The sequence below is a fragment of the Artemia franciscana genome, chromosome 16 (assembly GCF_032884065.1).
Source record: "Artemia franciscana chromosome 16, ASM3288406v1, whole genome shotgun sequence".
NCBI lineage: Eukaryota > Metazoa > Arthropoda > Branchiopoda > Anostraca > Artemiidae > Artemia > Artemia franciscana.
In genome coordinates, this window is record NC_088878.1 from 14592745 (window position 1) to 14620612 (window position 27868).

At 33.6% G+C, this 27868-nt stretch overlaps 2 protein-coding genes across 4 annotated transcripts in view; one reads left to right on the forward strand and one right to left on the reverse strand.

Moving 5' to 3' along the window:
• LOC136037110 (uncharacterized) overlaps positions 1-26322 on the forward strand; it is a 37861-nt gene extending 11539 nt beyond the window's left edge. Inside the window, exons 2-7 of the mRNA XM_065719579.1 lie at positions 1498-1605; positions 9887-10018; positions 13357-13455; positions 17836-17955; positions 24069-24161; positions 26119-26322. Coding sequence (XP_065575651.1) covers positions 1498-1605; positions 9887-10018; positions 13357-13455; positions 17836-17955; positions 24069-24161; positions 26119-26229 — 663 coding nt within the window. The 3' untranslated portion in view covers positions 26230-26322. The remainder of the gene's footprint in view (positions 1-1497; positions 1606-9886; positions 10019-13356; positions 13456-17835; positions 17956-24068; positions 24162-26118) is intronic.
• A 1018-nt stretch (positions 26323-27340) lies between these two features.
• LOC136037109 (monocarboxylate transporter 6-like) overlaps positions 27341-27868 on the reverse strand; it is a 30164-nt gene continuing 29636 nt past the window's right edge. For all 3 annotated transcript variants that reach the window (XM_065719577.1, XM_065719578.1, XM_065719576.1), the window contains one exon: positions 27341-27575. In XM_065719577.1, coding sequence (XP_065575649.1) covers positions 27421-27575 — 155 coding nt within the window. In that variant the 3' untranslated portion in view covers positions 27341-27420. The remainder of the gene's footprint in view (positions 27576-27868) is intronic.

Genomic DNA, 27868 nt, shown 5'->3' on the forward strand with positions numbered 1-27868 from the left:
ATTAACCGTGAAGCAGTAATTTTTGTTTCTTTTAAGCTTCAAATTTGCTCTTCACTTTCATCAGAAAAGCTTTTTTTTTAATATTTGAATTGATGCCCCGTCGAGCATTGCATCTCCGATGTTAACAACCTTCTAAACCTGCTTAAACGGATGCATCAGCTCCAGTGATTATTATCAAAGTAAAAAAAGTTAATGCCGGATATATTAGAAAACCTTTCAATATTTTTTCTGGTTCATCAACTTTTAATCCGAAAAGTTCGTATATAAGGACCATAAACAGGCTATATAGTCTAGTCATAATTCAGTCGCTATATGCAAGTATAGCAGAAAGGACGATGGTAAGTAAACTTTCCTTTCTATTTGAAATACTTTTCACTCCAAAGAAAAAGAATCTAGATAGTAAAGGGATCCTAAGAATCCTTTCATGGAACACTTTTTTTTTAAAGTTTCAGCTCTTTTCCTTTTTCCCTTTTGGACAAAATTCAGGCTAAATTTACATAATTTCCTATATATCTTTTTTTTCAAACACTTAAAAAAGCCAATTACTTTGAGCCTTTTCGTCTTCTTTTTTCAACGGCATTAAAAGAAGTTTGATGAACAGGTATGTAGCTTTACCATTGAAATAAAAGAGAAAATGGTTTGGAGGGACAAATTCTACAACTACTAACAAGTTGCTGCAGCACCAAGCCACCCTAGGACAACGCAGCTACGCACGCTCCTCCTCCTTACCAATCTATTCCAAGCCTCCGTCTTTGCACCCTCCCAAGAAGTTCCTTGTTCCCTTAAATATTTCCTTACCCCCCCCCATCCTTTTTGGGGACGATCTGCTTTTCGTTTGGCCCTAGATGGTTGGCCGACAAAGGACAGTCTTTAGCAATATGTCATCTTTCATTTACAGAACGTGTCCTAGCTATCTCAACCTTTCTCTCATTGTGGCCTTAAGAAGCGGGATTGAACCGCACTTCTCGTGCAACTTATTGATTGAGAAACGGTCATTCGGGTAGGCTACCCAAAACAATCCTTAATCTTTTTCTCTGGAAAACATCTAACAAATATGTTATATTTATTTTACAGTCTAAGGAAGTATTGAAGAGGCATTCGGCGTGCATACCTAATTATTTTATATGCGCATCAATTTTTATTTTCCAATATTATTCCTTAATTAAAGCCCTTCTAATTCCTCATGCTTTTTATTCTACAAATGAATGAAAAAGAATAAAACCTGGTGGAGGTATAGCTAGACACTTGTGAGGGACAATTTCTCCCACCGATTCCCTTCTTCAATTTCTCCATTTCATTCCTCTTTCTCCCCTTACCTATCTCATACTTTTTCTCCTCCTTATTCGTTCTTTTTTGCTTCCTTCCTCTCTCTGTATCTCACTCTCTGCCCCCTCTATCTCTCTCTGCTTCTCTCCTGTTTCCTCAATTTTTGCGCAATTTTAATATAAGATAAAAAAGAAAACAAAAACATTTACTTACCACTGATTTTATTTTTAGGGTTTTTATTCTGTTTTTGTCATCACAACCAGTCTTGTCTGCATTCAATCATGCTTGGCTAATTTTGGACCAGAAGCCACCATCGTTAATAAGATTGTTCTATCAAAGGTAAGATTTTCCCTTTTTAAATATCGAAGGGATCTAGCTGAATTATAGTATAGACATAAAAACGTCCTATTGCAATTAGTAGCACAAAAAAAAGTTCATGAGTCACCCCATCCTTGCGATGAGTCAAAAGATACAAAAAACAAATTTCCACAGTAGTGAACTAAACAAAAGATTTAACGATCTTCCCTCAACGCCTAACTGAGCTTTGTAATGAAGCCAAAAATAGTTTTAACATTATGTTATCGTAACGGTTAGGGTGACTCATGGTGACTCAAAAAACACAATTATCGACAAAAAGAGATGCATAATGCACCTATTTTATTCTGTTTATTTGTGAATGATTTACCCTCTTCTATCAATCACTCATGTCTAAAGTTGTTTGCCGACGACGTGAAAGTCTACTTTCCCATAACAAATCTAACAGAGGTACACCTTATGCAAGAGGACCTGGATTCCCTGACTCAGTGGAGTGAGTCCAATTTCATGTTTTTAAATCCGTCTAAGTGTGTTGTTTTACATTGCGGCCGTAGGATCCCTCCCAATTACACGTTTCTTTTGTTTGGTGCAAATGTCCCTTCTGAAGAAGTGGTGCGAGACTTTGGTATCCATATCGATACCCAACTAAAATTTGATAAGCATGTTTCAGCAATCACAAGAAACACGAACTACCGTCTATCGTCTTTGAAGAGAAGTTTCAGAAGATTCAATCTTCGAAATTTCCTTTTGCTTTACAAGCCTCCTTTTCGCCCACTTCTAGAGTATAATACTTCCTTCTGGTTTCCATTAAATGTAATGGATGAGCTTCGCATAGAAACGTACAAAGGAGGGCGTCAGGGATGATTCTTAGCTTCAGATCTTCCCTACAAAGAGCGACTCTCTAGGCTTGATATTCTGTCATTAAATTTCAGACGGCGTCGTAGTGACCTTATCAACGCGTTACGTATTATTAAACAGTTCGTGGTAACGAACTGAAGCCTCAATAGTAACCGAAACTCTAAAAATGGAATTTTGATACCAATAGCTACATAAAAAAAAATCAAATTTTAATGCTGATTGTAAATATATAAGTTTCATCAAGATTAGTTTTACCCGTCAAAAGTTACGAGCCTGGGAAAATTTGCCTCGTTTTGGAAAATAGGGAAAAACACCCCCTAAAAGTCATACGATCTTAACGAAAAACACACCATCAGATTCAGCGTATCAGAGAACCTTGTTGAAGAAGTTTCATGCCCCTATCTACAAAAATGTGGAGTTTCACATTTTTTGCCAGAAGACATATCACGGATGCGTGTTTATTTTTTTTTTTTTTCCCAGGGGTGATCGTATCGACTCAGTGGTCCTAGAATGTCGCGAAAGGGCTCGTTCTAACGGAAACTAAAATTTCTAGTGCCCTTTTTAAGTAGCCAAAAAAATGGAGGGTACCTAAGCCCCCTCCCACGCTAAGTTTTTCCTCAAAGTCACCGGATCAAAATTCTGAGATAGCCATTTTACTCTCCATAGTCGAAAAACCTAATTAATATGTCTTTGGGGACGACTTACTCCCCTGCAGTCCCCGTGGGAGGGGCTGAAAGTTACAAACTTTGACCTGTGTTTACATACAGTAATGGTTACTGGGAAGTGTACAGACGTTTTTAGGGGGATTTTTTGGTTTGGGGGGTTGAGGGGGGGTTACATGGGAGGATCTTTCCATGGATGAGCTTCTCATGGGGGAAGAGACTTTCAATGGAGGGGGCGCAGGATTTTCTAGCATTATTTAAAAAAAAAACAATAAAAAAATGAATATGAAAAGTTTTTCTGCTGAAAGTGAGAAGCAGCATTAAAACTTAAAACGAACAGAAATTATTACACATATGAGGGGTCTACCTCCTTGTAATACCTCGCTCTTTACGCTAAAGTGTTTTTAGTAATTTCAACTATTTATTCTACGGCCTTTGTGATTCAGGGGTCATTCTTAAGGAATTGGGACAAAATTTAAGCTTTAATGTAAAGAGCAAGGTATCGATGAGGGGTGAGCCCCCTCATATATGCAATAAAAACATACGAATATAGAAGTTCGCTACGTAATTTAATTCGTAATTTACATATATTTTTTACTTATGAAAACGTTCGTAAAAAATTGTAAGTTATATTTGCCTTTTTAAGTAATCAAAAACTGGAGGGAAACTAGGCCTCCTCCCTTGCTCCTTTTTTCTCAAAATCTTCCGATTAAACCTATGAAAAAGCCATTTAGCCCAAAAAAATTAATATGCAAATTTCGTTTTAATTATTTATGTGCGGAGAGCCAAGATCAAAACATGCATTAATTCAAAAACGTCCAGAAACAAAAAAAAACAATTTTTTTAAATAAAAGTAAGGAGCGACATTAAAAGTTAAAACGAACAGAAATTACTCCTTATATGAAAGGGGCTTTTCCTCCTCAACGCCCCGCTCTTTACGCTAAAGTTTTTTACTGTTTTAAAATGTAGAGTTAAGAGAAAGAGTCAAACTTTAGCGTAAAGAGTTGAGGTGCCCCTTTCATATACGGAGTAATCTCGGTTCGTTTTAACTTTTAATGTCGCTCCTTACTTTCATTTAAAAAAACTTGTTTTTTTTTGTTTATTAAAGGTATAGATGACCTAGATTTTGATTCACTCTTAAAATACAGTCACTATCACACAACCCGCCAACACCATTACAAATTTTACCCCCCCCCCCCAAAAAAAAAAAATTAAATAAGAAAATAGGACAATGTTCATTTTTTAGTAGGGTCGGTTCACCTTGGAATAGTCTACCCGTTGAAGTCGTAGAAGCTGGGAATGTGCAGATATTTAAACGTTCTTTAGTGGAGACACCTTTCTATTTGGGAGTTTTTGATGTTTAGTTATAAGTTCATCTTTTGGTTATGAGCTTTTGTTTGAGTTTAGGAGTTTTTGATATAGGTGGTTGTTTTTTTTATTCTAACATATTTTTTTCTAATATTCATAAGTGCTGTTAGTGTTGCTAATTAGCTTATTTCTTGTTTTGTGTATATAGCGACAAGCATTATTGCTTACCGCTTGATGTATCAATAATAACAGTTATAATAATAATAAAAGCGCATTGTATAATAATTCTGGGAATGGAGATCCCAATTTTAATGTTGCTTTTACCCTTCAACTTACTAATTGAAAGAATTTAGATAAATCTATTTCGAAATAGACTTAACATCAAAAATTTGGCCAAGAAAATGCGAGAATCTCAATTTATCAATCTTTGGTCATCAAATCAATTTATCTTTATTACATTTTGTGGTCTAGCCGACAGAAATATAATAAATTTTATTATTTTAAATAATAAAAGGAATATAATAAAAATAATAAAAGAAAATATACTAAATTTTGTTATAAATTTCATTATTTAGTGAAACAAAGAGTTTATAAGGAACTTTGGATGCTAAGTGTCTTTTAGTATTTACATGGTGTTCAGGAAAAGTGTAATTTTCCTTTAAATGTTGTTTGATATGAGGGGGGGGGGTAATTTCTGGGGACCTGAATTGTTGGGGGCTGGAGTTTCTCCTTCATGGAAGAGGGGGTGTAACTTTGAAATTAGAAGTTGTCACTCCCTCTTCATTTAAGATTTGAGATATTTACACGGTAAACAATAAAGTACAATCGAAAGGAAAAGAAAGAAAACTATAAACAACCCTTAATTAAGACAATGAAAGAAATCGACAATTGTATTCTGGGTGCTTCGGTTTCAACTTCGGGGATATATTTGAAACAGGAAACCATGACAGGCAAAGAATAAAGAAAAAAATAATTACTTAAAGAAAAAAAAAACACAATTGTTCAGCTCCTCAAACCGGACGAGCTTTGAGGAATTGCCTGTTTTATACAAGATTAATTAAAAAACAAGTTTTTAACTAATTGTAAGGATCGACATTAAAACTGAAAACAAACATAAATTATTTCTTATATGAGAGGGACTCCCTCTTCCTCAATACCCCTCTCTTCACGCTAAATTTTGTAAGCACTCTCAAAAAAGTTAATTATTCTAATGAAGTTTCTTATTCTAATTAAACAATCCATGTGTTTCAGGAGTCGTTCTTTCAGAATTGGGACAAAAATCTAACTTTACTGTAAAGAGTAGGCTGTTTAAGGAGGAGACATCACCCCTCATATACGGAAAAATTTCTGTTCGTCTTGAATTTTAGCATTGCTCCTTACTTTCAGTAGAAAAACGTGCTTTTTAATTTAATTTCTTATCGTTTTTTCAAATAATGCTACTCCTTAGAAAATCTCCCAAAGAAAAATACTTTCACGAAAAGTCTTACCACGTAAAATGGTCCCTCTCACATGGAAATTACCTATGGACAATTCCATCCCCGCTGTAAATTCTCCCTAGAAAATTTCTTGCTCACGATTCCGCCTGAAAAATTCTCCTTAGCATACTCTCATTCGAAAATACTTTTTAATTCATAACGGAACTCCCTCCTACGTGGAGTTTTTTCCCGGATCCCCCTCCAATGGAAAGTTTCTCTTGCGGAAAACTTTTCTAGTGATAAATTTTCCTGTGAAAAGTGACACAAAAATCACCCAGAAAATTCAAATATCGCTGAAAATCTCCTCCCAGACAAATTCCCCGAAAATTTCCACATGTAAAATTGAGTCGTCAAAGAGAAATTAAAACAATAAAACGAATTTCGTATAGGAACAACGGCAAATCCCCCCGAGTAAATTTCCCCTTGAAGAAGGGACACGGGAGGGGGGTTAATCTCCCTACAATCTTTTGGTTACTTAAGAAGGGCACTATAAATTTTAATTTTATTTTAAATGAGGCCTCCCCTGATCTTTTAGGACTGTTTTTTCGGTAGGATCATCCCTTGGAAGAACAAAAAAGAAAACAAAAAACAATACACAAAATCCGTGATCTTTCTTTTGGCAAAAAATACAAAATTCCACATTTTCCAGATGGGAGCTTCAAACCTCTACAGTAGGGTTCTCTGACACGCTGAATCCGACGGTACGATTTCCAAAACGATTCCATGACTTTTGTTGTGTTTTACCCCTTTTTCAATAATAATGTAATATTTCCTAGGCTCGTCACTTTTGATGGGTAGCATTAAACTTAATGCTTCCCATATGATTTGAATAAACAGAAAAAGTCGATTATTTTGATGTATCGATTCTTAGAGTTTTTTAGAGTTTCTTTTAGAGTTTCATCTTTTAGAGTTTCGGTCACTATTGGATCGAGTCCCTCCTTACTTACAGTTCGTTACCCCGAACAGTTTGATATTAAAAGTACTTGGAAGTTCAGTTTGAAAGCAGTCAAATTTATTTGATTAGTTTCTTATTGTAATTTTTTAAATCGAACTTATTTTAAAATTCTCCGCATCTCGGTTATGCTTATATCTATTTGATGTAAAAAATATGCGGTAATTTTTGCATTACGACGAGGAATCCTATTATTTTATGTTTTGGAGTCTATCGTCTAAAAAATCCCCACAACAGCAGGATATTCCGTAGACCCTAGTTTTATGTATTTTCGGTGTCAAATCTATGCTTGATTTCTTCTTTAAAGAAATAATGAGGAAAACATAAAATTAAATGCAATTTAAAAATGTAGCAAACTTTGGGTGATGGCTAAACACTAAAGGCAGGAAAAATATTTTATAGCAAAATAAATTCGTGTGTTTATAGATTTACAGAACATCCGAGGTGTTCTATAAGCCCCGTTTTACACCTTTTTTCTATGCAAAACCCTTTCCTGTGTAAGAAAAGGCCTAGAAAAAAATAATTTTAATTAGGTTTCAAAAATCATCGGATAGCAGAATCATTGCTAACAAACAGTTCGTGGTAACGAACTGTAGTAAGGAGCGAGCTGGCTCAATAGTAACCGGAACTCTAAAAAACAGAATTTTGATACCAATATTTACATCGAAAGAATCGCATTTCAATGCTGATTTTAAATATATAGGTTTTATTAAGTCTAGTCTTACCCATCAAAAGTTACGAGCCTGATAATATTTACCTTATTTTAGAAAATAGGGAGAAAACCCCCATAAAGTAATACAATCTTAACGAAAATCACATCATCAGATTCATCGTATCAGAGAACCCTATTGTAGAAGTTTCAAGCTACTATCTTTGAAAATGTGGAATGTAACATTTTTTGCCAGAAGGCAGATCACGGATGCGTTTTTTTTTTTTTTTTTCCCTCAGGGGTGATCGTATAGTGGTCCTAGAATGTCAAGAGAGGGCCCATTCTAACGGAAACTAAAAGTTCTAGGGCCCTTTTTAAGTGACTAAAAAATTGAAGGGCACCTAGGCCCCCTCCCACGCTCATTTTTCCCCAAAGTCACCGGGTCGAAATTCTGAGATATCCATTTGTTCACCATAGTCAAATAACCTAAAAACTATGTCTTTGAGGACGACTTACTCCCCTAGAGTCCCCGTGGGAGGGGCTACAAGTTACAAACTTTGACCGTTGTTTACATATACTAATGGCTATTGGGAAGTGTACAGACGTTTTCAGGGGGATTTTGTTGGTTTGGGGAGAGAGAAGTTAGGGGAGGGTTACATGGGAGGATCTTCCCATGGAGGAATTTGTCATGGGGGAAGAGAATTTCAATGAAGGGGGCGCAGGACTTTATAGCATTATTTAAAAAAACAATGAAAAAATAAATACGAAAAGTTTTTTCAAATAAAAGTAAGGAGCAGCATTGAAACTTAAAACAAACAGAAATTATCAAGCATCTGAGGGGTTCAGCTCCTCGTAATACCTCGCTCTTTACGTTAAAGTACTTTTAGTAATTTCAGCTATTTATTCTACGGCCTTTGTGATTCAGGGGTAATTCTTAAGGAATTGGGACAAAATTCAAGTTTTAGTGTAAAGAGCGAGGTATTGAAGAGGGGGTGAACCCCCTCATATACGTAACAAGAACATACGATAATAGATGTTCGTTACGTAAGTTAATTTGTAAATTATGTATATTTTTTAGTAATGAAAACGTTCGCAAAAAATTAAAAGTTGTAGTTGCCTTTTTAAGTAATCAAAAAATTGGAGGGCAACCAGGCCTCCTCCTCCGCTCCTTTTTTCTCAAAATCTTCCGATTAAAACTATGAGGAAGCCATTTAGCTAAAAAAAAAATAATATGCAAATTTCGTTTTCATTATTTATGTGGGGAGAGCCAAAATCAAAACTTGCATTAATTCAAAGCGTTCAGAAATTAAGTAAAAAAAAACAAGTTGTTTTACTGAAAGTTTGGAGCGACATTAAAAATTAAAACGAACAGAAATTACTCCGTACATGAAAGGGGCATTTCCTTCTTAGCCTCCCGCTCTTTACGCTAAAGTTTTTTACTGCTTTAAAAAGTAGAGGTAAGAGAAAGAGTCGAACTTTAGCGTAAAAAGCGGGGCGTTGAGGAGGAAAAGCCCCTTTCATGTACGGGGTAATTTCTGTTCGTTTTAAGTTTTAATGTCGCTCCTTGCTGTCAGTTAGAAAAAACTTGTTTTTTTATTTAATTGCGAAAAGGATCCGCTATCGATGCTCTATTCATGCGTAACTTAGTTTATTTAACAGTGCAACTGTAATGTGGCTCCGGAATTCAGCCTCTGTAAACTACATACCTTGGCAAGTAGTCAGAAAATAAGTAGTGAAAAGATTTAAGGCAAAATTTGGTCTCTTTCTTTTCTAATGCTTTTGAACCACCGCATAAAGAAAACCGGTTCCCATATAACTCAACCACCATTTAAATCAACCTCCATTCAATTCAACTCCTGTTTAACTCAATACCTCTTGCACCTCACCCCTCATTTAGCTCAACCAAAACTCTTACTGAACTTCAGCCACATTCAATTCAACCTGGCTTCAACTCAATTCTACACATACAACAGATTAGGTTGAATGAGGTTTGAGTTGCATGGGATTTGAGTTAAACAGGACTTGAATTGTATGAGCTTGAATTTAAGGGGATTGGGTTGAATTGGGGATGGGTTGCAAGGGGATTGAGTTAATCAGGGTTGTGTTCGACGGGGTTTAAGTTGCACGGGGTTGAGTTGAATGGGAATTGAGTTAAACAGGGGTTAAGCTGAAGAGGTGATAAGTTGAATGAGGGTTCAGTTGAAATAGGTTGAGGTAATACATGGGTTGAATTACACAAACACTATGAACACTAGTAGATTAGAACTGTAGAAGAAGAATTTTTCTACCTTTATTTAAGACTGAAATACTGTGAATAACATTAGAAAAAATGTTACATTTTTTGTAACATGCATATTTATGCATATTCGACATAACTCAGTATATATTTTTTTCTATTTAGTTTCTCGAGACCTGTTGTGGAAATGCAGCAGCTTCAAAAATGCGGAGTGATATGAGTGCAGCATCTGAAAAATGCCTTACCATGTCATCCAACTTCCAAGTATCTGATGAAATGGTAAAAGCCTCCGCAATGGTAAGATGAAACCATTTTTCTCGCAGGACCTGTAGCACCGGCAATAATGATTGATCTTAGCCAATTAATAGCAAACCCCTTGCATCTATACATTTTCAAACTGACAAAGAGATCTGGAAGATTATACGAAACTGCAAGTAAACATCCGACACAAGGTTTTTAGGAACCAGTGATCTTGGATTTATAATGTATATGAGATTAGTTCTAATATCAAAAGCAAAAGCAGCTTTAATTATAAAGTAGTATTTTGTAAGGCTGTATAGCCTATTTTTGAGGGGAACGCGTAAAAACTGTTTTACAAGCTCTACGAAACTACAGAAAGTATAAGGGCCCAACTGAAAGACGATAATAAAATGGAAATATAAAAGTACCATAATTAAAACGATTTATCGAAGTTGTTCACATATCCTTAATGTTTAAAAACATAATATTAGACTGGGTTTCAAAAATCAGCTGACAGCAAAATCATCGCTATTACGAACCGGATCCTCTATCGATATTATATTCCTTTTTAAACATCCTTAATCTTTAAGAAAAGATTATGCCATTTTTAAGGGGAGAAACTTAATTACCAAGACCACTGACACACTGAAATGTTTAAATTTAAGGAACTTCATTTTTAAAATAATGAATGAGTTTTTTTCAGAGATAATCGTATCATATCAATGGTCAGTAAATATCGGAAGAGGGTTCTGTTGAACGGAAAGTAAAAGTTTAGTTTTTTTAAATAGAAAAATATTGCGTCAAAACGAAGTCAAGTTCTCTGTCTTTTGTTGCACAAAACAGTACTTTTCGCCCATAGAGGTAGATATATCTATTGAATATTAATTTTGAGATTATAAATTTATCTAAAATTATCGAAAAAATATATACTGGTCTTTCTGTGTCAGAGTTGGTAGTAACAGGCAGTGGAACTGTCGTTCCTAGAGATGCACTTAACTAAGCTGAATCATCCGAATCCTGATAGTAATATAGTAAATGTTTGTTCTGGACCATCAAATCAATTAAAATTACCCCTTTTCAATCAAATTTTATCATTTTAAATGAAAATATGAAATATTTTAACATAAAAAAATGTCATATGAAATAAGAATTTGATACATATTTTACTTATATTAAATATTTTATATGATATACTACTATATTTTATATACTACTGGTATAATTTAATATTTATTAAGATCCGATCACCTATTCGTAATATAAAGATGCCCCAATTTTCACATTTTCCAATAATTCCGGTTTCCCCCTCCAACTCTCCCCCCCAATGTCACAGGATCTGGTTGGAATTTAAAATAAGAGCTCTAAAGCACAAGCTCCTTTTAAATATCAAATTTCATTGAGATCAGATCACCCATTCATAAGTTACAAATACCTCATTTTTTTCTAATTTTTCAGAATTATCTTCCCTCAAAACTCCACCAAAGAGAGCGGATCCGGTCCGGTGATGCCACTCACGTATCTTGGGCTTGTTTTTATTCTTCCCACCCAGTTTCATCATGATCTCTCCGCTTTAGGTATTTTCCAAGATTTCCGGCTCCCCCCCCCCCAATGACGCTGGATCCGGTCGGGATTTAAAATAAGAGATCTAAGATACGAGGCCCTTCTAAATATGAAGTTTCATCAATATCCGATCACTCCTTCGTAAGTTAAAAATATGTCATTTTTGTAATTTTTCAGAATCAACTGCACCCCCAAACTCCTCCAAATAGAGCGGATCCGTTAGATTTATTTTAATCACGTATCTAGGACTTCTGCTTATTTTTTCACCACGTTTCATCCCAATCCCTCCACTCTAAGCGTTTTCCAAGATTTTAAGTTCCCCCTCCCCAACTCCCCCAATGCCATCGGATCTGGTTGGGGTTTAAAATAAGAGCCCTGAGACACGATATCCTTCTAAATATCAAATTTAATTGAGATCCGATCACCCGTTCGTAAGTTAAAATACCTCATTTTTTCTAATTTTTCAGAATTAACCCCCCTCCCAACTCCCTCAAACTGGGCAGATCCGTTCCAGTTATGTCAATCACGTATCTAGGACTTCTGCTTATTTTTCCCACCAAGTTTCATCCCGATCCCTCCACTCTAAGCGTTTTCCAAGATTTTAGGTTCCCCCCTCCAACTCTCCCCACTGTCACCGGATCTGGTCGGGATTCAAAATAAGAGCTCTGAGACACGATATCCTTCCAAAGATCAAATTTCATTAAGATCCCATCACCTGTTCGTAAGTTAAAAATACTTTTTTTCCCGAATTAACTGGGCCCCTACTCCCCCCTCCCAGATGGCCAAATCGTGAAAATGACCATTTCTAATTTAATCTAGTCCGGTCTCTGATAAACATGCCAAATTTCACCGTCCTAGCTTACCTGGAAGTGCCTAAAGTAGTAAAACCGGGACAGACCGACAGACAGACAGACCGACAGAATTTGCGATCGCTATATCTTCCTTGGTTAATACCAAGTGCCATAAAAATGAAGATGAACCATGGATGGATGTTTTGATACCCAACGGTATGTATAATGACGAGTGTTTAATTGTTTTCTAAGTAATTACTTTAATATTTCAAGACAAAATTGCCCAATAACTGTTTCATCTAATCCTGCAACAATGAGATTCGTTATATTATTGAAAAATAATTAGCAATTTAAGAGTGATTTAAGTCTTATTTTAGGATTTGAAAACGATGTTACAATATCAGATAAAATTAATGATGGGATAAAGGTTCCGAATATTACAAGAAATGTAATATGTAATGAATTCATTAGTTGATAGTTCAATCGTTAATGGGGTTAGATCTGGTGTAATATAGATATCTGCACCTAGTACCGAACCAGGTTGCTTGATCGTAGAAATTCCTAAAGAAAGACAATATCTCTCAAAAAGTGAAAAGTGTATTAATTCTTTGAAAATGCCGAATACAGATCAAATAGATAGACTTATTGATCTGAATGGTGATAAAATTGGTTATGTTTTAGATTCGAAACAAGCTTAATAAAATGGGAAAAAACGTTTAATGGTTAGTAAATTATTTTTAACTGATTCATTCTCTTATAGATGATTGTCTGAAAATGATTAATACATTTTTTACTATAATAAATGTTGATTAATAAAAAAACTATTGCTATACACAAGACAATGCGGTAGGGGTATTGGAGGTTTCTTTAAGAACATAGCTAGCTGAGAATTATTCAAGACTTCCCTGGAAATTTTTTTTTTTACACAAATAATGGAAAAAATATCTTAGCCAACGCAGAAATTAGCTTAGTTAATAAATGTACAGGAAAATGTTGTCATTCAGTGTTTTTGAAATGGAAGTGTGTCGAGTCTTTTTTTTTCAGCGACCAAGATTTGTAATGACACAAGGAAAGCTCGCAAAAATTGCGAAGATGGTGAATATTGTTGGAAATATTACCTGCAGAATGCAGGAACTGAATCTTGTAAGTCTTTTCCGTCAAATATTTTATACACTAAAAGAGTTTGGTCAATATTGAAATATTTTTGGAAAAAGTTCTTTAAAAGTGCCAATATAGACGAAAAGACTCGAAGGTGTAAACTAAAAGACCAATTATGAGGTTCTTACACTTTACATCTGTATCACCCCTTAAGATCTATATTTCTTGTGAAATTTTTGTATGTTATTTTTCAGCTCTTCTACGGTTTTAATATATTAACAAAAGACGAAAATTTTGCTATTATCCTATAGCTGAGCTTCAGTTCTATCCATCAACCAAATTCAATTTCTGAAATTCGGTGTACAGGGTTTTTTAGATTAAAAGTCTGTTTTAATTTGGTGGAATCGTTGAAATCATTGAAAAAGGAAAGTTTTTCCATTTTGTACGCAAGTTTAGATTCTTCTCTAAGAAAAAGTATAAGTAATATCATTGTTTTGGATTTGTCAATTGATGGATTTGAAACCAATGAACCCAGTGATTTAAGTATCTTGTCCTTTTGCTGCAAGATACAGTTGCATGCTTGTGTAAAATAGCTTGTTTTAGAGTAAACCTATATCATAATAAAGAGCTTTTCCAATCCACTTTTCTATGTTTTTGTTTCTCACTAAAATCGAATTTTCGGCTTTTGTGTTCATTGTGTTCTATGGGACCTGAAATAGGGCAGCAGTTTTTTAATTTCGGACCCTTAGTTCTGATATCCTATGAAATTTAATAAAATGGATCTCAATTCTGACAATATTTTTCAATTGGGCTTGAAGGGGAGGGGCCAAATATTTATCTGTATTTTCTGCCATTTAGAGCAATAACGGATACTTTGTGGTTCAAATGAATATTTTATTCTTACGGGGAGGAGATACATTCTTACGGGAGGCTCTCATGGAGAAGTGATTTGCCAGAAAACGTTTATTGCAATCAATGATCCTATCGATAACCATCGGATTTAGTATCATGTCATCTACATTATTTTATTTATTTGATGATCGTTGAGATTCAAAAGTTACCGCCCCAACCGTAGGAACAATTTTTTTGGAGGTAGGGATCTTAGTGACTTGGACATATTATAGTTTATTAAGTAAAGCTAAAATTAATAATTGGTGAGAAACTGGTTTATGTGTTGACAAGTTATTTTTTTGTCAAAACATAAAATTAGACGACATTAAACGGTACAGATTAAAATAACTTTTATTAGATTAATTCTAATATAGCAAAAAATACGATAATGCTAGTTTTGTTTGAAGTTTCATAGGTTAAGCAAGGATATGTATATGGGGGAGGGGTTCTGAGTTTGACCCCCCCCCCCCAGAAATTTCTGTCCAACTTTTGAAAACGTATTATCCAAACGTTTTGTCCAACTTTTATCCCCCCCCCCTTTTCAGGATAAAGTACAGCTTTTAATGGACCAATTTTGGAAACTATCATTTTTCATTAAAATCAATGTTTCCGCAATAGAAGAACTACCCCCCACAGCATCCATATTTCACTGTTAACCCTAAAATTTCCCTTTCAGTGGGATATAATAGATTAATCACTGGTTCTAAATCGCTATGAACCTAACCTGAGCCTAAAACGTACTTTTGAGGCTTCAGTCTTCTTCCCCCCATCCGCTACAATACTACAGATTAAAGTTAATCTGTATTTTCGGATATATATGCTTTTTGCATTTACTTAGTTACTAAATAAAAAAAGTGCTACTTTATATCTGCTGTTTCGAAGGATTTGGCCCCCCCCCCACCCCCCACCCCACCCCGATAAAAAAAATTCCCGCGTACGTGCCTGGATACACCGTTGAGGACACCCTGTAAGGTAAATGTACAAAAATAGATACATGTAATGCAAACCAAGCGCCAAGAAGCTGCCGGTGAGCCTCCACCACTGGAAAGGTATGGAAGCAGGGCTGCAAATTTATTTTATGTTTGTCTGTTGTTCGTGTGTTGTTTACTGTGTAATGTGTTTGAAAAGGCTGAATACATTTCACTGAAAGCATTTCGAGTCTTATTTTAGTGGAAAAGTTTTGATACTAGGAAAGTTGTTTTTCAAAACTTAGCTGATTCTTCTGTTAAACTAATTTTTTCAAAACTTAGCTGATTTTTCTTTTCAACTAAACTTAGAATATTATGAAATATTTAGTGGCTCATCAACCTGTACCATGGTAATGTTTACTACATAAATCTAGCCTATTTAAGCTCACTAAGATAATTGTTGTGATTTATTGGGAAGCAAAATCCTCGTTTCTTCAGTTTTTTGTATTACATTTTAACACCCAGAGTCGTTTATGGCTTATTTCTTGGTTAATTGAATCCACTAGGCGTAATATAAAAAAAACGAATCACTATTTTAAATTTTTCACCCTCAATATTTTAACCCTCGTTTTGTTTCAGATAAAACGCTAAATATTGGTCTGGTTAAAATAAATGTGATGGTAAATCAAAGTTTAAAATATATGTACTCAATAGATTTTATGCACTCAAGTCGTTTTATTTTTGTATAAATGTGGACATGTAATTCATTCACCAAGAACTTAATAAAGTTACTGTGGGTTTGCCGAAAATTTTTTTTTGAAAAAAATTTATTGTAAACAAGGTGGAAAAACACACTAAATAAAACCAAATCTTTTCACGAAGATATAATTTTTTCACTACGATATAATTTTTTCACGCAGAATTTAATTAATTTGCTGTGTATTTGCAGCAACTAATATTCCAACAAAGAATTCTTTGTGTAATATTCATCTAAAACCTTCCGCTACGACATTTCTATTTTGTTGCATGAATCCAACGGTAATTATTGTCAGCAATCTTCCTTGTGCTGGCAAAGAAAAATATTTTTGTTTGGGAAAAAAAATGATTGTAAACAAGGTGGAAACACACACTAAATAAAACTAATTTGAAAATAAATTGTTTGAATTTCTTGATTGTTTTTTTTACTACGTCACCACAATATCTCAAAAGCTACTGTAGTCGGGAAAATATCAAAAACTGCTTTTGCGGTCTAAATTCGTCTTTGCGCTATTCCTTTGTAGTGTTTCTATCAATATTTCCCTTTTTTAGAATGTTTGCAAATATTTTCATCTTTCTATCGATTAAGATTGTTTTTCTATTAGTTTTAGCTCGACTTTTTCTCTTTTTAGCTCAATTTTATATCGGTTGTCAACTATAACACAATTAAGAGTCAACCTGTAAAGTCAAGAAATGTCAGAGAGATTTGTTAGATATAATTTATTTGAAAACAAAAATGAGAAGTTTATCCGAATTTTGGAATTACATTGAGATTGTTCGAGATATTAAATAATCTGTTACGAGTAATCGGTAAACTCACTGTGAACGTAGATTTAAATAATATTTGTAGATGCCGTCCTTGTGAATGTTGCTGTTGAGATAGTAGAAGAAAGTGAATTTTGTCAAGTGAAAACAACTAAGTAATGTAACCATGAATTTTGACTGAAGTATCTTGGCTAAAAATATTTTCGTTGTTAATTTCTAAAAAAATTGAAAAAACAACTATTGTTTTTCTGTCTAAAAAGACTTACTAGCATTGCACATTTTAATGACATTTTAATTATTTTTAATATTTTGTTATTATTTATTTATTATTATTTATTTATTATTTTATTTATTATTTATTTATTATTTTTTATTTATTAATATTTATTGTTATTATTTATTTATTTATTATTTTATTATTATTATTATTTTATTATTTTGACGTTTTAATTATTTTAATGACGATTTTGTTCAATGGAGCAATGAGTTTCCTTCTCTCACCCAAAACATACCAAACCACATATAATACATCCTAACACATCTAATCCTAAACACATCTAAAACGACAGGAAATGTGGTTATAATAACTTATCAGGTTCAACTCTTATCAGAATATAGCTTAAGTTTTTTACTTTGATTCTATTTGATCATTCAAATAGGCTACAGGTGAATACCGATTACTGAAGATCTCGAAGGTTATATGAGTTTTTACTTTCCAAAATGCTAGTATAAAATGTACCTAATTCGAATTCTTACTTTACATTACATGAAACGGTAAAAACATAAGTAAAATAAATTACTAGAAATAAAATAAATTACAAACAAGCAAATGTTTGTAATTTTTAACAAATTATTATCGAGTGTTTCTAAATAAAAATCATTGAAAAATAGCACAATTCTATCGCTTTTAGGTCCAAAATATTGAGTTCCCACTTTCCAATAATTAAAGTTAAACAGCTTTCAAAATCAAGCTAATACGGAAAACCGAAGTAAAATTCTATTAACTATTCGTAGCTTACAGAAGAAGTTTCAGAGACACTATATATCAATCATTCCTTAAGATATTACTTATGAAAACTTCTTGAATTAAAATTTCTCTCAATAGATGACGGCCGAATTTGAGCCCAATTTTGAAGGTATAGAAGATCGTATTCAGAGTATGCCATATGAAAAGAAAATCGGAGATGCCATGATGAAGAATATGAAATACTGCAGGTCAATTTTGGTATGTTTTTTATCACTATAAATAATGAACATTGGAATTTCGGTAAAACTGATATTTACTTTTACATTGGGATCTCAAAAAAGAGTTTCTGAAGGATATTCTGATCAGTCAGACCTCTTCTCATTTATAAATCTAATGGGAAAAATTTGGTCAACGCATTCTTTCCATTTCATAAATCAATGTTGTTGTTCTTTTATAACCTTACTAGCTGTTGGGGTGGCGCTTCGCACCACCCCAACACCTAGTTGGTGGGGCGCTTCGCGCCCCCCCCCCCAAGCCCCCCGCGCGCGTAAGTCGTTACGCGCCATATTAGTTATGCGCCATTGTAGTTGTGTCCCTGTGTCCCACCTGTGAATATAGATAGATTTATATATGTGTTTCAAACTACGCAAAAATTGCGAATAAACAACATTCTTGGCTTTCCCATTGTCTGTGCATATGCAAAGCCGTATGTACTAATAATGACGTCATATACAAACGCTCTTTTTACAAACAAACAAACATGCATCCACATAACTCGTTTTTATATAGATAGATACAATACAAATTAACTGCGTAAAACTTGCGAATAAACAACATTCTTCGCTGTCCAATTGTCGCTGCATATAAATACATTGTCAGGTTTACCGACCCTCGAACATGCAACGTACAATTGTCCATGGGAAAAACAATCAGGATTAAGATCTATACCACATTTTTCTAATGATTGACCTTGAGCTTTGTTAATGGTGATTGCAAATACTAATCAAATTGGGAATTGCAATCTTTTAAATTGAAAAAGCAGATCCGTTGGAATCATGGGAATGCGAGGAATAAGAACAGCCTCACCCTCATAAGGCCCTGTCAAGATTGTGGCCTCTATTAGGTTTTCCATTGTTTTTTTTTTTTACGGCAAATCGCGTGCCATTGCAAAGCTTTGGTGGGTTGATATTTCTTAAAAGTATTATTGGTACGCCTATTTTTAGTTGTAGCACGTGTGGTGGAAACCCTGAAGGATCTATGGAATTTAAAAATTCAGATGGATAATTAACCGCTTCATTTGGTTCCAAAACTGTGTCGACTGACTTGTAAAGGACTGCCTGGTCTCGAATCTTGTTCAAAACAATATTGTTGATTTCGTGGACGTCTATATTTTTGGGTGCGAGAATCGCTCTTTCACTTAGCCATTTATTATTTTTATAATTTTTTAGAATATTCGGAAATACTTTTTCAATCAATTCATTTTTGGACGTCACTAAATTACAGAAATCAGCAGGTAGTTGTATACGTCCTGAAATTGAGTCTACTGTTTGACCAGAGTCATCGTTTTGCAATCGGACACGCATATTTGTAGTTAATTTTAATATTTTTACGTGTGCCTATAAATTAGAATTTTTTAGGCAAGCATTCATTTCGTCTGCAGGAGTTAAACTACGTAAAAATTGCGAATATACAACATTCTTGGCTTTCCCATTGTCTCTGCATATACAAAGCCGTATGTACTAATAATAACATCATATGCAAACGCTCTTTTTACAAACAAACAAACATGCATACATACAACTCGTTTTTATATAGATAGATAGATAGATAGATAGATATATAAAATACAAATTAACTGCGTAAAACTTGCGAATATACAACATTCTTCGCTGTCCAATTGTCGCTGCATATAAATAGATTGTCAGGTTTACCGACCCTCGAACATGCAACGTACAATTGTCAATGGGAAAAACAATCAGTATTAAGATCTATACCACATTTTTCTAATGATTGACCTTGAGCTTTGTTAATGGTGATTGCAAATGCTAATCGAATTGGGAATTGCAATCTTTTAAATTGAAAAGGCAGATCCGTTGGAATCTTGGGAATGCGAGGAATAAGAACAGCCTCACCCTCAAAAGGCCCTGTCAAGATTGTGGCCTCTATTAGGTTTTTCTCGAGGTAAAAACTGATCACCGACCATAACGATGGCCACTTCGTCGATAGTTGGAGCATTGTATCTACGCACATGTTGGCCAGGAGGCGTTTTGTCAGCGGAAATAACAATTTTATGCGTATAAGTAGGCATCAAATCGATGGCTGTTTTGAACAGACGCACTAAATTATTATTTTCGTGGAAAAGATGTTGTAATTGGGAAACGATTGTCCTTTCAATGTTGGGAGAAATTTCGCAACGTGCATTCAATTCAGAATTTCTATCACTGATGAAGTACAATTGTAAAAATTTATGATTCTCGCCTGAGAATGGTAGAAGAGACCCTGCTCTATGATAAATTTGCCCTTTTACTTTGAAAGTAGACATAAATTGATCTGGATTTTCAATTTGGGCTCCAAACGACGTCATTTGGAAACATGAGTTGTATTTTCTGATTCATTTATATTCCTTATGTCCCGGTGTCCCGGTCGTCATTTATATCCCCCTGTTTTATATCCCGCTTATTTTTCAGTTTTTTCCTTTTTTTAGTTTTTTTTTACTTTTTTAGTTCTTTTAGTTTTTACGTTTTTTAGTTTTTTTTAGTTTTTTAGATGAATTTTTTTTTTTAGTTTTTTACCTTTTTTTCTTTTTAGTTTTTATTGGTTTTTACCTTTTTTTAGCTTTTTATCTTTTTTATTTTTTTTATTTTTATTTTTAATTTTATTAGTATTCTTTTTCTCTTCTATTTTTCATTTTTCCTTTTTTTTAGTTTTTTTTAGTTTTTAGTTTTTTTAGTTTTTCGGCTTTTTTATTTTTTTATTAGTTTTTAGTTTTTTTTTGTAGTTTTTGCCTTTTTTTAGTTTTTTCATTTTTTTTTTAGTTTTTAGTTTTTTACCTTTTTTAGCCTAACCAGGATTTGAACCTTGGACCTTCATTCTCCGTTCTGACACCCTCTCTCACCGAGTGACTACTCCAGCATGTTCATTTTGGTGTTTTAAATGGTATATTATTAACCAAATTAATGTGTTTTACAATATACTAAGCATCGTCATAACAAAAATGACGGCAACTAATTTCATGACGTCAGCCGAAACATGACGTTTCCTGATCCACAGATCCACAGACCCACAGACAGACAGACAACTTATTTTCATATATATAGATATACATAACGTCCAAGTCTAAAAAAGTATCTTCATGCTAAGTAATTTGCTTCTTACACAGACTAAGCTAATGCCTCTATAATTCCCAGACTTACTCTTATCACCTTTCTTATAGAGGGGTTTAATTAGAGTTTTCATAAAATCACTAGGTACTTCCCTTTTTCAAAATTTATACTTATAATCTTCAATAGTTTATCTCTAACCTAACAACCTCCATATTAAAAAAACTCATTTACTACACTATCAACACCTGAAGCCTTATTGTGTTGCGAGAGCAACACGTTGGTCTTGTGGTGTTTTTTTTTCCTAGCAACCCGATTTCAGCTTATTCCTAGAAACTGGTAAGGGTCTAACCTCTGCGGTTTTTACGGAAAGTGTGGACCTTAGGCCGGATTGTTGAATATGACTTTACATTTTGGAAAGCTTCGTAGAGCTCTTGCGTGGGGCCAAAAAGGAGGGTTTTTGCTTGTCCTTGAGCCAGAGCCTATAGTGTGTGAAGTGACTTAGAGTCTTATAGCCTATGTGAGAGAAAACTATCTGAAGTTATGCAGTCAAGCTTTGTTTCATCAAACCAAGTTTCTGCTTTTGAGTGGAAAGCTCCGTTCTAGAAGGCAAGCAGGCAGGCACCAGTTTCAAATCGAAGATGGACTAAAATCTATAAGTGTTAAATATATGTGGCAGCTACCTTGTCTCATAACCAATATATCTTCTTTGAGTGACAAATAGAAAATATTCCAGAAATAAAAAGTGGGGACCGAAAGTGCTGTCATCTATTGTTTCCACTCATTTCTGTTCGTGATTATAGCTGAGTTTATCATTCGGTTTTTCGCGGTTCGGATTGCGGTAGAGAAATGGTATCAGATTTACCTATTAAACTTTAAAAGTTCTTTCATTGGTAAAGAAATTAGAGTTTATCCTTTGCTCCTTTCTAAGTGATGACGTTAGAAACTTGGCCTATGGCAAAAAAGTCAACTTTTGAACTAAGACAGATAGATTTTTTTGACGAGCTGATCAAAGTACATGTCATTCATTTTTTGATAGAACAGTTACTTCATGAGATATACTAGTTTGAAAGTTTAAAGGAGTTGACAAGTTCAATAGCAAGGTACACACTGAAACCAAAAATAAGCCGCTATAGGTATGGTATCAAATATGCCTCTTAAGCTCTAAAAGCTCTATGTACCAATTGTGAGAAATATGAGGGATTTTTAAGCAACAATCGGCTGTTAGCTTATAATCATCTTCCGCAATGAGGGGTTCGCAGATATTGCTAGTTGGTGTACCTATTATTTGTTTCCGGTGTATTGGATGGTAAGACCGATTTGGTTCCAGCGGTAAGACATGTAGGGGACTTGTAAATAATAATCGACTGTTAGGCTACAATCATCTTCAGCGATGAGAGGCTTGCAACTTTTGCTAGTTGCAATGAGGGGTTTGAAACTTTTTCGAGTTGGTGTACCTAGTATTTATTTTAAGATCCTTGCAGATTAACAACTTTAGCGTTTAATCGAAGCGAGGAAACAAAACCAAAGTGTTACTCTTGAAATACTTTACTCGGTGAAGCCGAACAAAGGTCGCCGCAACACCTCAAGTTGCCCCTGCAACGTAGATTTAGTTATGTCTCAATTTTTTTAGTGCTGTCTTTAATTCTTCCATACAAAATAAATCTTCCTTCCCTTCTAAAATACGACAAACTTTGTCATTCTTTTCTGTGTCATTACCTGTAAATTTATCTCAGTTTTTGCTCTAAAAATTTATGCTCTAAAGATTTTACATTTATTAATAATGGTGATGCTCATCAAAATCAATTTTTGACTTGGACTGATCTTATGTTTTATAAATTGGTTATGAGATCTTTAATTTTGTTAGTGCATTATGATCAGCCTGCCACCGACAGCTTCACCACAATAGTTTTCATAGCTTCCTCATGACCTTCCTGTTTTCTCTTTCCCTTCCTGCCGTAACCCTCAAGTCAAATGTTAATAATATCAAGGAAATGGTTACACGTGGGATCAGACCGGAAATCTAATAAATGGTCATCATTATGCTATGAAACAATAATGCATGCTGTTGAAACTTTAATTTAAGCGAAAAAACGTAGAAATTAACCCCCCCCTTCCATATTCTCATTTTGGCCTTCTTCTGCATACAAAGCGTGAGACAGTTAAGGATAGTATCATCACCTGTTCAGTCATGCAAATTGTGAATAGTCGAAATCTCTTAGATCCCCGTCCCTTCCCCCTCCTATTGTACTAAAGCCACTCCACTTTCCTCAGCTTCTCAAGAAATGTTTACACGTGGTCTGAACAATTTAGTTGAAGCGCAATATATTATTACCCAATAGCGGTATACATGTAATTTTTAATATGTACAATGGTGTGCCACGGTACATCTTACTAAATGCATTTATTGTGGAAGAAGTCATAAGGTTTCTCTGCGAGCTGTGACTACTACTTGGCAAACATTTTATGATTCTTCTCCTGGTTGAAAAACTATTCGTATCTTAGGAGCATATTTCAAGCAACAAATTCTGGACTGAGAAGAAGAGAGCCTTAATGACATCTGACCGTAACGGTGCTGGAAAACGCGTCGAGTGAGGGGAACATCTGTCAAATAATCTGCAAATAACTTGGCACTCCACCTAGTAGATGGCCTGGCATTATATAAAGGAAATTTACGAAGAATCCTGTACATAAATCTTTATGTGCACCGATACAAAATTACTGGTACCCAGGATCAAGTGAAAGAGGTTTTGCAAATTGTTTTCTGACGCAAAGAAACACTGAAAACTTCTGGGAATGGCTTAGTCAATTTTCAATGAATGGAGAATCCCGTCAACTCAGAAATGACCCAATTAATCCTAAAACCCCATTGAATATGAAACCGCATAATAAGTCTTTTTCAAAAACGAAACTATTTCCGTATCGTTCTTTGTCTCTAAGAGCCTTTTGAAAACTCAGAACGCTTTTTTTCAAACGCTATATACAGTATTCTTTCGATTCAATAGTTTTAGTCATTTTTAATTTGAAATCATCGTTTTGTTTTCTTTATAGGAATGCACCGAAGACGAATCCGCAAGCGAAATCTTACCACCTTTCTTTCCACCAGCACTAGCAAAAACAAAAAGCTTCTTCAAATGTCTTATGGTAAGTTTTTTAGTTTTGTGTTCAGAAACTTTATCTGGTCTAATTTTTGGGCAAATAACTTTAATTGGGCAAAATTGAATTGAATTGAATTCTTTATGTAAATTCTTTCGACAACTGATACAACCCGAAAAATACATCTAAGTACATCACTTGCAAGGTATGACAGGGCGGTAAAATTCTAGTTAATTGACTTCTTGCTATCTCAGAAAGGGTTTAGGTTAGGAAAATGAAACTTTCAGGGATGAATCTACAGACTAAAGTATGTCCTGGGAAGGTATTTTGAAGCAACTACCTCCACTTCTTCTCCCTCTAGAGGGCCCTGACCTTTGATGACCTTTAAAAATATGTGTGTTATAAAAGTGAAACCTTACAAAATAGATCTTCTGCTTAATTGAAGTACAACAAAATTGTTTTCAGCTTCATAACTCTGCTCAATTCCATTTTATAAGGTTTTAAAGATATGCAAATACATTTCCTAAATGTTGAAAAAAAAACATTGATATGGCTCAAAATTCTACTCAAATAACAGGACTTGCATTTTCAGAACTAAAGGCAGAGGAAAAGCAACTAGTAACTGAAAATTAAGGTAAAATGTTGTTTGGTCAAAATCTCAATAGGTATAGACCTGTCATGTAGACAAATTTCAGGGCCCTCTAGAGGGAGAAGGAGTAGAGGTGGGTACTTTAAACACCTTCCCAGGACATACTTTAGCTTGTAGACCCATCCCTGAAAGTTTCATTTTGCTAACCTAAACCCTTTCCAAGATAGCAAGAAGTCAATTAACTAGAATTTTACCGACAGGGCCTGTTTGCGCATTTTAATTAAAACTAATCAACAATGATATGTGCTACTCATTATAACTCGTACATTACAATCTATAATTGATTGTGAAATTACGGTGTACTCTCAATGTTTGTATCAAGATCCACAAGAATAAAGTATTAAAATAAACTGGCAAGAATTTTTTTCACCATCTTTATAAAAAAAATTTTATATCCTTTCCATCTGTTTCTTAAATAGAAAGATAGTGTGGTTTAAGCAATAATTAACCCTGTATAGTATATACAGTTCTCAAAACTTTGGTCCAATGTGTAGGTATTTCCGAAGACTACAATGCTTTTCCTTCTCGCATAAATAACAGTTCAATAGGTAAAATTCTGTTATATAACAATGAAACACAGAAAAAGATTCCCTATTAATGTGACAGAAATATCCAGAGTTTTTTTTTTTTTTTTTTTTTATTTTGGTGTTTCACTGTCAAATGAAAAGATTTTCCCTATTGAACTATTATTTATATAATCTTACTTATTCTGTTTCTGATTATTAAATATAAAAAGATAAAATCTTTCAAACCTTAAAATAGACAGCGCCGAATTAAGTTTGAAAATTTACATTTTCTTTCAAGAAAACAGAATTTTTCTACTTCATAAATAAATAGATTAGATATGAACACGCTTTCGCATAATCTCATCACCGAAATCAGATTCAAGCCTGATGCATTGAGTTATCTCCAACGCATCACAGGTAAATGCCATTTTTTTGCATCCCCAACAAAAAAAACGCCTTTAAAATCAAAACTTACTTATATAGAAACCCATTTTAAAAATAAAACTGTCCTCAGGATTGATTTTCGAACCGCTTTTAAAACTAATACAATACGTCATTGTTTATTATATGTCTAAAACTCAATTATTTGATTACTAGTGCCCCTGATGCTATATAAATAGCTAATCAATAATTAGGAAACAAAACTAGTGAACTAATGAATGGACAAAGTAATAGAATTAATAAAGTTCCTAATGAACTAGTAGTCTCGATTACTATAATATTTTATAACTAGATTCAATTGTCCATCAGAAAGTCTAAAGGAATTATTTTCTTTTTAAACGAGGAATAAAAAAATATTTTCCTGCTGTTAAAATAGTTTTGTATACTAAAATTCAAAGGTCTTTTATAGGAGCGAAAAGTGATGTTCTGCGTCAAAGAAGAAATAAAGAAGCGCATGATGGAAAATTTTTCAGCTGAAGAGGATTCACCAGAAGGAATCATTCCTTTGGATATGTTCTAATTCATGCTTTGGTATTGTTTGGTATTGGGATGTTCAAATTCATGCTTAACTAAAACTGCTAGATTTTATTTCTAATTAAATTGCACATGAAAAGTCTGGTCTATTTTAGCTGATTTTCATAGGCATTGGATTAGAAAACACGCATCATCTTGTTAAAATTACCTTTTGGCCTTACTAGATTTCGAAAAATTGCTTATCTAACAATATTGAAGAACAATATAACTTTTTTTGGGCGAGGCCTCTGGAACTTCAGTATTCTAAATTTTCAAGTGTAGCCAAATATTTTCCGTCACAAACAATTCTGGTTTAGAGACGTATCAGTTTTTTTGTGAAATTTGAAATTTTCGACCCTTTATGAATAACTAAGGTAAATTTTTCAAGTTAGTTCTTATGATAGTTTCAAAATTAGTCAGAATTTTTATTAGCACTCATAAATTGTATGAGTGCTCCATCAAAATGGCAAAGAAAAACTTACTCACTACATGGTTTTTCGTCCAAATTCACGAAGGAGTAAGTTTTGGTTAGATATTAAACTAAAACTAAGCTAATTTAGCTGATATTTTATTTAAAAAAATATTTTTCGAGCATATGAAATTCATAGAGGCTTAATAAAACTAAATTTAAAAATGAAAAAATTAATTTTATCAAGTTATTGAATATTTATAGTCAAAGTAAATTACAATTTAAATTACAGTTTAGAGACTTAGAATTAAAGTTATGATGTTAAAATAGCATTAGAATTAAATTTAGAACTCTAATGTCAAAGTAAAAATGTAATTTTATTCTAAATATTTATTTAGATGTAATACTCTAAATAGTTAATATTATAATGCAACAATAAAAATTTAATTTCATCAGGTTATTAAATATTTATAATCAAAAATAATTTTAGGCTAAATAATCATTTAGTTATAAAACTCGAAAAAGTTACTATTATAATGTTAAAATAGGAATCCAGAAAAATAATAAAATTAATAATAATGAACAATTTTCTAGCTTTAAATTTTTTTTTATTATACAAACTCTTTTCAGAAAAGCACGCAGGGATATAAGCAATTTTATTGTATGTGGTGACAGGACACTGGTTTTGAGGTATTTTCAATATAATGTGTTTTACTAAGAACGTTTTTATTCAGCATTTAATTACTAACAATAGTAATAGAAATAAGTTAGCATTAATCTTAGTTTCCGTTAGAATAAATCTCCCTCAACCGTTTTCACAAATGCGTTCTTTTTGGAATTGTAGAAAAAGTAAGATCCAAAGGAGAAAAGGCTACTTAGAAGTTGTAGTAAGGAGCTGAAAATCAAAACAGCCATGTAGGTACCGAAATAATCCATAATAACACCTGAAAAATAAAATTTATTAGACAGGCATCTAAAGTTTAAAATGATTTTTTTTCTTTGAGACAAAATTAAAATTATAACTATAAAATTAGTGTCTAAATTTGAACTAAAGAATTAGAATGTTACATTCAAGCAAATAAGCACAAGGAACGATATTATGATATTAAAAATAAAATAGAAAACAAATTTTTGAAAAACTAGTGACTTTTTTTGTAGCTTACAATTACAAAAAAACTTTATTAGGGACTTCAAATTGCCAACAGTTTAAAAGAGCTTTAAAGCAGATATCTCCAAA